The 11,116-nt window shown below is 38.6% G+C and overlaps 1 protein-coding gene across 1 annotated transcript in view; it reads left to right on the plus strand.

The window, feature by feature from the left end:
- Positions 1–4,113, plus strand: part of LOC101853536 (probable G-protein coupled receptor 139) — a 6,556-nt gene extending 2,443 nt beyond the window's left edge. The window contains exons 2-3 of the mRNA XM_005094207.1: positions 1,189–1,336; positions 3,438–4,113. Coding sequence (XP_005094264.1) covers positions 1,189–1,336; positions 3,438–4,113 — 824 coding nt within the window. The remainder of the gene's footprint in view (positions 1–1,188; positions 1,337–3,437) is intronic.
- The last annotated feature ends 7,003 nt before the right edge of the window (positions 4,114–11,116 follow it).

An 11,116-nucleotide genomic window follows, 5' to 3' on the forward strand; every position in this document is an offset into this window, starting at 1 on the left:
CAACAGCAACAACAACAACAACAACAGCAACAACAACAACAACAGCAACAACAACAACAACAAAGCAACAACAACAACAACTAGTGTTTTTCCTCTTGGATGTTCACTTTAAATTAATAATTTTTCTTGCGTCTGTTTACATCCCCTAAATATTATTATTATTATTACTATTATTATTATTATTATTATTATTATTATTATTATTATTATTATTATTATTATTATTATTATTATTATTATTATCATCATTATCATTATTGAATAATTGAACCGAAACCGTAGTCCCCTGAACATCCATGTCAACAGTAAACAACTGAAACAGGTGAAGCGGTTTAAATATCTTGGCAGTACTTTCAGAAAACGGGTCCACAGACAGAAAAATAGAAATGCGAACTCAAAAAGCCAACGCTGTCCAAACTTCTACATGGACACAAAGAAACAGCTTATCACCTCAATATTCGTAACAACATTATGCTACCAGTGCCAGATCTGGACATTAACCCTATCCGTATGTCGTGTTTTACTATCGTATCCATACGATGTGGGGAACTCTGTGCCAACACTTTCCAAAAAGGAAATTGATTTACTCGTTACTCCGATCCGTATGCTTTGCATAGCAGTCTGTCAAAAGGGATTTTTAAACTATTTAATACTGAAAATTTCAAAGAGATCTTCGCACTAGAAGTGTTCTAAAGTGTGGAGAATACAACCCCGGGGGAACAAAATGACCCCAGGGCGTACGCATAGGGTTAAGTAAAACTCATGAAAGCAAAATCACCACATGTGAAATGAAACGTCTTCGCAAAACCCTTAACATCACAAGACGAGATAGGCAGAGAAAGGAAGAAGTAAGAGCAGCTATCGGAATTACAAAGATAGACAAAGAGTAAAATGGTTTGGCCACCTGTTGCGTATGTCACCTAGCCAGCTACCCTAGAGTCTACAACACCAAGCACTCAGGCTTTAAAGGAAGAGGAAGGCCACGCAAAAAGTGGATCGAGGATGTCAAGGAAACCCTGAGAAAACGTAAAATATCACAACTAAAAGAGCTGCGGAGTTGGCCTACCATAGAAAACTGCATCTCCCCTCGATGCTAAACAGAGGATGAAAAGTAAAAGTAAAGTAAGTAAGTATTATTATTGAAACTAAAATTATTGTTTCTATGAAATGTGGGGTTTTCTCTTTCAGGTCTTGCTGTGTCCGATCTGCTGTCCCTTGTGTCTATGATCTTCATAAGTATCTGCTTCAACCCGCTGTTTGCAAACGCCCCTCTTCCCTTTAGCGTGGATGAGATCATGTACATGGTAGGAGGGCCTCCTCATGTCTGCTTCGCCAGGTGTGATATCATAAAACTATATTATATTATAATATATTATACATTTGAATAATATGTATATATATATATATATATATATATATATATATATATATATATATATATATATATATATATATATATAATATAATAATTATTTTATTAATAATAATAATAATAATAATAATAATAATAATAATAATAATAATAATAATAATAATAAAAATAATAATAATAATAATAATAATAATAATAATAATAATAATAATAATACAGGGGGATCCCAAAAAAACCTTTACAACTTGTTTTTTTAAATATCTTCCGCCATGCTAAAGTTTTGCGATTCAGATTTGAACATAACGTTTGGAAGCCAAAAGGAATTTGTCTGATATGTATTTTAGATAAGTCCATTGAATGGTTTTGCTCTATATAGCGCATTAAAAAAACAACCCATTTTTCAACCTTGTCGCCATTTTCATAGCGTGACGCACCAGTTCACCATAGGCCTACCTCTAAAAGTTGCAACAATCAGGCCATATTGCAAGCTACAGCAGTCTAACAAGTCAACAGAAGTCTGCAGATATTATTTTTCCCAAATTTTGTTCGCCTGCTTAGATCAGGGTTACGTTTAATAAAGAGCAGAGAGCTTTTTGTATTGAACATTACCTCTCCACAAACTCACCATCCCTGACATTCCGTAAATTCTGCGCAAGTCATGCTTATGTACCCTCAAGACCTTTGGCGTCATGAGTAGAGACGTTCCTTCAGTTTGGATCTATAGCAAATCAGAACTAAAAAGTTCTTTAAAACATGACCACTTCAGGTCGAACACGCACCATGCGCAGCCCTTTAAACGTCAGCAGAGTGCAGATTTCAGTAGCCGAGTTTCATGAGACGTCTGTCCGTAGGCGATCTGCAGCTAGGACTTTCGTACACATTGACAGTCTGCATTCTCATGGCAGATCTTAACCTAAGACTATAACATGTTCATCTTCGCTAGGCCGAGATGACAAGGATCAGGGCATGGCAATGTGCTCATGATTCCTCGATTGTCTTGTAAAGAGGGATCATTTCCTCATTGACATTTGGTTTAGTGCAAAGCCCATTTTCACCCTGCAGGATATGTTAACTTCAAAGATGCTGTCTATTGGGCACCCCAGTTTATTGTCTCTAGAAGCCACTTCTTAGTGAACATGTACAGTGTATGAGGCTTTAAAAATTCATAGTTTAGCAGGTCCTCGTGTTAGGGCGCCACTGAACATTTCGAACGACGCGTTACAAATGTGTCGAGTCCAAAGGAGGGAATGTGGAGCACTGCTTCTAGGAATTTCAAAATGGAATCATTAGGTTTTTTAAACTCTGTAGAAGAATTAAAATATTGTTTAAATGTGACAGGGATGGAAAATTAATGCCAAAGAGAAAATAAAGAAAAAGGTCAACTAATCTTTTCACGACTTCCTTTACAAGATTTTTAAACATTGGTGAACTTTGCGTTTTTGGGTGCTTTTTTCTTTTAGGCGTTCCCGTTTTCAAAACATGTTTCTTCTTCGTATATTTTATATCAAACAAATTCCTTTTGAATGAATTATGTCTGTTCCAAATTACAGCATTCTAGAACAATTTTTGCGCGAGATATTCAGAAAAAAAGTTGTAAAGTCTTTTTTTGGATCACCCTGTAATAATAATAATAATAATAATAATAATAATAATAATAATAATAATAATAATAATAATAATAATAATAATAATAATAATAATATATGGGTGCTTATGTGTGTGTGTGTGTGTGTGTGTGTGTGTGTGTGTGTGTGTGTGTGTGTGTGTGTGTGTATGTGTGTGTGTGTGTGTGTGTGTGTGTGTGTGTGTGTGTGTGTGTGTGTGTTATAAATTTCCCTCACTCCAGGGTGAGTTTTTCAAGACGTTCATGAGTCAAGATCAGCTCCTGACCGTTTCAAACATAAAAACAGTTCAGCTAATTAAATTTTTACTATCTTGAGCGTTATTTTTGTCTCATGGTCAGGATTACTGAATCGTTTTTTGGGTCTTTTTCAATTAACTTTAAATTTTGGTTGGAGCAGTGCGTACATTAAAACGTTTTTTTTTACCCCCCCCTCTCCCACAGAATCACAAGCTTAATCACCGCGTTCATCACCTTCGAGAGGTGCCTGTGCATCGCCGTTCCTCTGAAGGTCAAGAGGATTATTACTCCCGGAAGGACGAAGGCTATCACCTTATTCTTCTTTATCCTCATATTCAGTGTATTTTCTCCTTTTTATTACGGGAACAATTTAGTTTGGGCTTTTGATACCGCAAGAAACGCCACCATGTTCAAAATTGTATCCAGGGATAATCACGTCTTGTTGGAAACCATTACTTTCATCACGCACGGAGTGGTGATCTCCACGTTTTCCTTCGTCTTCACCATCTTCTGCACCATCGTTCTTGCTTTTAAACTAACCAGTAAAACAAAATGGCGGCAAGCCACAGCTACCAGAGGCGATGGATCGTCGGAAGGAAGAGGGCTCAAGGATAAAAGGGTCGTGAAAATGGTGGCGTTTATCTCTACTATGTTCATAGTTTGTTTCTTGCCTGCCACCTTGCTTCATTTTGTTATGGCTCTCGAACCCAACTTCCGTTTTGGAAAAACGTATCACAACGTTTACATGATCTCGTGGTCTGTCTCGTTCGTCACGGAGACAGTCAACTCCAGTTTTAACTTTTTCGTGTACCTGAAAATGAGTTCCAAATTTCGAACTGTGTTCCTGAAAACGTTTTTGAATTTGGAGGAAAAGAAATGAAGGAAATGAAATTATGTTGTTAACAAAATATTAAAGAGGAAGAAAAAAACACAACGTTCGTCGCTGTATTTTTAAGAAGAAGAAAAAGTTCTATTCTTCTCATGGAAAATACATGTCACTGACAACTTTAAGAAGACAAGACTCGTGGTAGAATATGGCATGGGCTGCTCATTTCAACACTCAAAGGTTTGACATCTAAGAGGTGAAACCTCCAAATATAACGTCCATCTCCGATAGGACCAATCCAGGTTGGTGAAGAGCCCACAAAATGCCCCAAATCTCCCTGCATTCTAAATTGCTCTTTTAGATATTTGATAGGCATGATGAGATGTACCAAATGAGCTGACAGAAACGCTGTTAAAATCGCCAGAGGCAGAACACCTCATCGTGATTGATTTTCTCACCGTAGATCAGGGTATAGGCCACGAACAAACGCTTTCCACCTTTTCCCATCCTGGAATATCCTCTTGATGTACAGATAGGTGGAGAAGAGTCACAGAGAACGATAATATCATTTCATGTGTTCCCAGTTTCCACACGTTGCCTTGGGTAAGGTGGTTTAAAATCCAACACTTTCTTGTGTTAATGTTATGCAGCTGCCTGGCTTCCTGACAGTGAAAGTTTGTGCGTCGCCACTGGCTTTCTTCTTTTCTTTTCATCTCCGTTCTTGTATCTTGTTCTCCGGAACACTTCCCCATTGGTGACCCTGTCTGTCCATCTAATCGTGGTTAACTTTCTCACTCGCTTCGCTACCCTAGAATTACAAAGTTGGTTTTTTCTTGTGCTCAGTACCTACTTTTGAGAAAATTTACTTTAACAATTTTGAGTTTCACAACATGGCTAAGCTTTTTCGAATGTAATTCTTTGATCATCGGGATATGGGCTCCAAACAATCTTACGATTTTGACAGAGCAGATAGAACAATCTTTGAGTTGTAGCAGAAACCGTGGTTATCTCACCAGAGTCCTATTTGCCAGAACGTTTCTCAGTGACATGGCTCCTCGGCTAGCGTAACGCCTCGGAGACGTACTGCCAAAGATCGTGTCTGTATACCAAGATGTTTCGATTGCCCTATCTCACGTCAGCGCGAGACTTGGGTGCGCCCTTGTGTTAGCGAGTACGCCGAGAGAGAGAGAGAGAGAGAGAGAGAGAGAGAGAGAGAGAGAGAGAGAGGGGGGGGGGAGGTGTTTGTTATTATAATAAAAAATTATTGTCCCCTGATGTTTTCTCTCTGCGTCGGTTTTCAGGCTGACCCGGTGCTATACAGTCTTTATTGTACACAGATGCCCGTCCCATCTTCCGAATCCTACCTTCTGTTTCCCATCTCTCACCTCTTGTTTCCCATATGTACCGTATCCAAATTTCCTTATCCCATATCACAACTTTACTTCTGTAAGCACTCTTCGTTTCCCTTCATCTCATGGTGTGGAACGCTTGAATCAGGCCAAAATATAAAAAAATACATCACTTTCGCTAATGTTCAAATCAGATGTGCTGTTCAAGCACATGTTTTCAACAGCCTGATTTAATACTGTTTTATGCGGACTCAAGATTTGGTCTCTATGATATATCCTCTTCTGAAGAGACTTTATTTTTACTTTCCCTAACTTACAATTCGCCCAGGACGACTGCAGGGATCCATAACAATATGATGTCAATTTGGTCAGATTATTGCAGTCAGATCAAACTTTCATGTAAGAAATGTATTAATATGGCTAGACTATTATAAAAAACGCCCCCTCTCGAGAGAGGTAATGTGACTCTCTTTACACAGCACCAGTCGTCATATTTCTAGAATCCAGATGATGGGGAAACAACTAGTTGTTGTTTGATATCACTAAGAAGAGACAAGGACAGTTTGAATCTGCCAAACATTGTTTTAAAAGATCGTAACATCATGTCTTAAAGAAATTGTAAAGCAAGACTGCATTGTGTCGCCACAATACATTCACTTCTTAAGTTAGACAAAGAAATTTACTCTAATAGCAGGTAATATCATTATTTGTCTTGTAATTCTGTAATTAATATGATGTCGACCAGAACAACGAGCTAGATTAACTACGACACTATAACCATCGTTGTGATATCAAATTACTGGACAACAAACCACATGAGCTCGATCGGTGAACATCTTACAGCTTAAAATCATTAAATAATTTTCCTCGCTTTTATTTGCTGATTTTCAGTCTTCTTTTCTTCCTTCTCCTCCAACTACTCAATCCCAACCCTTTTTTTCTTTTTGTTTTTGTTTGTCAACAATTCTCGTTCCATAGATTTAGCCTGTACCATTCTATACCTCCTCTTCTCCTCCCTCCCATCTCTCCCTTCTGTTTCCTCTTCTTCTCTCTCCTCCTCCTCCTTCATCTCTATCCCCTCCCTCCCTCCCCCCTCTCTCTTTCGCTCTCTCTCTCTCTCTCTCTCTCTCTCTCTCTCTCCCCTCTCTCTCATTTATCTAAACTGCCAAAAGTGGCGAGGAGACACAGAGCTTAACCACCCTTCACACCGGTCGACGAACCTCACTCTCCTCCATCTTTCCCCTTCCCTCTAATCCATCCTCCATTTCCTCTCTTTCTTCCATCCCCCCTTTCCTCCTTCCCAATTCAAGAGCGCCCAGTCTGGGACTCGAACCAGGGCCGTCCACTGAGTAGTCCAGCGTGGTATCAACTGAGCTAATGGGGCGTAGTTTGTACCTTGTATATTCCACAGCCAACCGAAATACATTAGATAAAGCTTATCTCACGTACATATCAAATTGACGGGGTTGACTTGAATAAAAAAGATGAAAACTTCCTCAGTCTGAACATGTGGCGCCACCTTCATGTACACAGGGAACATACAGGCATGTGCTCGGTCACGGCATTCGTCACCTTCACCTTGTGCAACAGCAAAGCCTGTAAGGCGAACTGATAGTGAAAAAAGGGATTCAGAGAATTGCTGAATAGTATTCTTGACTGGGGATAGACAAAAGACGGCATTCTCTGAAATGACCTTTAAGTTGTTGGGTTTTTTTTCGCTTTGTATTGAAATTTTAATTGGAGAATTGTATCTTAAACTAGAAGACAGAGTTATTCATAATGTATTTAAAAATATTACTTTAATGTTTATATGGGCTTTCAATATCCATCGATCATAAGGCCGTATTGGGGTAACGTGCACACAGCTACGCCTATTCTTTTGATAATAAGCTGAAAAGATTGACAAAAAAATGAAACATTTTTTGAAGTCTAGAAAGGAACAATAGTTTGCCAAATGTCTTCGTAACACATTGGTGCCGTGAAAAGGCCTCAGTGCTGATAAGTTTCAGTCCCCACTTACCCTCCATGAAGACAGCGAAAACAATGCTGTGTAATATTCTCATCTTGAGGCGGTAGAATTTGAAAACAAGTCTGAATTCCTGAGAAACATGTTTTAAAAATGAAAAGAATATTATTCGAATATCCAGTTTCGCTTGTATTATAAACATACTATAATAATAGTTCGTCTCTCAGTGTCTAACTATGACCAATACATCCTTATATAGGAGAATATTTCTTATGTGAAGTAAAAGAATTAGAAAATGTAAACGTTGAGATAACTTGTGGCTTCTGCTGTGGCCGAGAGATCATTTCAGGCAGATAAAATTGTGCCACATTTTTGAGCATTCTAAAGCTCCACTACTACTTGTGGCCAGATGTACGCAGTTTGCTGGCTTCTGTCTTGGTTTCGGTATTTCTTATTCGTGAAGCCTCCTATGACTCCCTACCCACTGTGACTGCTGTGCCCTTCAACTGTGATGGCAGGAGCTAGGCTCTCCCATGTCGAAGGATTTATGTTGAAGTCCTTCAGAGACATTTTCAGGGTGTCTTTGTAGCACACACCTGCTCAAAAGGTGGTAATTGGCTTTGATAGTTTCTATACCGAGCTGAGCAGCCTTTTACGGACAGCACTGCTCACTCCACAAGGGGGAGGGAGGTACACTAAAGCACTAAAGAAATCTCACCTCGTCTACCCGGCCTGGTTCACCGCCATCAGAAGAGTTGCCACAAGGCGGTCGAAATAATAAGAGACTATTCCTGCAGATGCCTTTGCTTCGTATTGTTGATGTACTGTCAGAACTATATTGTCAAATGTGATAATGTTGGAGTATTCCTCTAGAGTACAGGGATGCAGCTGTCATTCATCTATACAAAAAACAACAGCAAAGGTGACAGTCAATCTTGTGACAATCACAGAAGAATATCTCTCTTGGAAAAAGCTTGAAAAATCAGGGCTCGAAATCTTGCCTGTTGAAACATGTCTCTCCGAAAAAACGCTTGCAGTATAACCCTGTTATATTTGGTAGTTCACTATATCTGCAGTGCAGCACAATTTGGAAACCTGCTTGTGAGGTGTAATGATATTTTTTTCATTTGTTTGGGTTTTCTTGACTTTTTTGTTGTTGTACACAAAAGAGTTCATTCAGCTGCTGAGGAAAGTATTCTTTTTGTATGTAATATCTTAGTTTGTTTGTTGGGATAGTATGTCCAATTAAGCCCGAGCTGACCCTGACAGACAGGCAAAGCTGACGATCTGTCTTCTCTAATTTCTACAATTATGTTGATAGGGGAGCGTGCATTATTTCCAATAAAATCACACAACTCAAGTTTAAGAGTTCTGGTTTCTTTTTTATGCAGATGTTTTTACATCACCATAGACGTAATTTAATACATAATACATTATAGTAGGTGGGCTTCAACCCTGTCAGTCACAGCAAACCCGTGTTGCGAGAGAAATATGTTCCCAGCAGAAAGGCTGAGATTTTAGGAGGAAAAAGAATCTCCATACACGGAAATCAAACACGTGTTTTCTCAGGCTTTAATTAAATAAAGAACTTTATTGCTCCTCTAGTATGGACAGCAATAGTGCATAATCAACACACCTGTGACGTAACAGTTTCGACGTTTCCGAACATAAAATCTTTCATAGCCTTTAGAGCTTTCTCAGGTCAACTATGTTGCCGTTTAGCTGTAATTTGTCATGAACCATGTTCGTCTCACGACAAGATAATGATACGGGTGACGCCAAAGGTAGGTTCCGCATAAATTATTATGTTTATACGTCACTCTTATTGCGACTATACCTGGCTTTTGTTTTGTTTTTTGATGTTAAAGCAGGTTCCAGTATTGTTATTTACGACGAACATCAGAAAAGATAAAGGGGCTCTCATGGTATAGAGGTTAAGGTTTTGGCATCTCATTCAAAGGTCCCGGGTTCGATTCCGGGTAGCGACCGAAAAGTTTTCTTCTGTAAAATTGTCTCCTTTCACTTCCTTTCCTGCTCTTTATCAATGTTCTGTCGTCTGCTTTTGTCTCCTCTTTCTGTCCCCACCCCCTCCCGTCCTTTGCCCCTGGGCTCCTGACTCTTTCTGCAGCCTTTCTACTGCTACTCCTTGGCGCCTTCTTACAGCTGCCTTTCAGCCACACCCCTGATCTTCTGGTGGGAAAGATCTACACCTAGCCTTCTTGGACAAGGGCGAAAAATCTCGGAGGTCCCGTGTGCAAGTTGCGCACGTTAAAGATCCCTTGGGGGTCTAATATCGATAACAGTTGTTTCAGCCCCCACCCGGGCAAAATTTCAAAATTTCCTATCAACTGAAAAAGGTTAATATATAATGTGTCCTACGCGCTCATATGACCTTATGTAGTTGAGAGCGCCGTAAAACACGTACCTAAAAGAAGGGAGAGAAAATAAAAGAAAAGATAAGTCGTTGTATCACACGTATTATTCCCCTTAGAACGTTCATGTATAATTGTTATCGTGATGAATTGATGATGATGATGATGATGATGATGATGATGATGATGATGATGACGACGATGATGACGATGATGATGATGATGATGATGATGATGATGATGGTGATGATGATGATGATGACGATGATGATGATGATGATGATGATGATGATGATGATGATGATGATGATGATGACACAATTTAGATCATGTAAGTGGCGGTATTCGACCTTGCCAGTTAATGAACCTTTCCGTGTACAAAGAGCTTAAATCACTTGCTATTGTGCATCATGATGTAAAGTGTGCACATACTTTTATTTCCATAGCGTAGTCATTATTTATTTACATGTTCCCGACGAAGTCCTCAGGGTGAAATGTTGAACTTTTTCATTGATTCAGAATTTTGAAATTCTACAGTCTCGGCTTTTTTTTTGCTTTTTATTTTCGAGCTTTCAATAATGACAATGATGATGATGATGATGATCATGATGATGATGATGATGATGATGATGATGATGATGATGATGATGTAATTAAATATTTTTGAAATACTACCAGGTCTTAACCATTTTACTATCTGCTGTACAAAAAGATGATGATGATGATGATGATGATGATGATGATGATGATGATGATGATGATGATGATGATGATGATGATGATGATCACGATGATGATGATGACATATCAAACTTGAGGAATATGGCATCAACTGAAAACCAACGAAAGTGACGTGTCTGTTTTCGGTAGAAATTGCTATTCTTTGATGCCAGAAATAACTCATTTTGTGAACACTCCTCGCATAAACGAATTTCCCCTTATTAAGAATAAGCAACTGCACAGGTTGCAGTGACATCTTTTTAAACGTTCTCCATAAAACAGTTCAAAAAATGACAGAGAACCAGTTTAGGGAATTACAAGTAATTACAAACGTCTGCACAAAAGTGAAGAGGTTAAACAATAATGGATGAGTGCGCATTTATCACCTCGTTTGCGGTAATGACATACAATGTAGTTGAAAGTAAAACGTTTTAGCCGGGACCGAAAGCTGAAAGCTTGAAGACAACACTTCATCATTATGTTACATTTCACACAAAATGTCAGAAGAGTTTTCCCTAAAGTACTTGCCGAGATAGAAGCGAATTATATAATTGCTTCACATACAAAAGAATCTATCTATCTATCTATCTATCTATCTATCTATCTATCTATCTATCTATCTATCTATCTATCTATCTATCTATCTATCT

The sequence above is a fragment of the Aplysia californica genome, unplaced genomic scaffold, assembly GCF_000002075.1.
Source record: "Aplysia californica isolate F4 #8 unplaced genomic scaffold, AplCal3.0 scaffold00077, whole genome shotgun sequence".
Lineage (NCBI taxonomy): Eukaryota > Metazoa > Mollusca > Gastropoda > Aplysiida > Aplysiidae > Aplysia > Aplysia californica.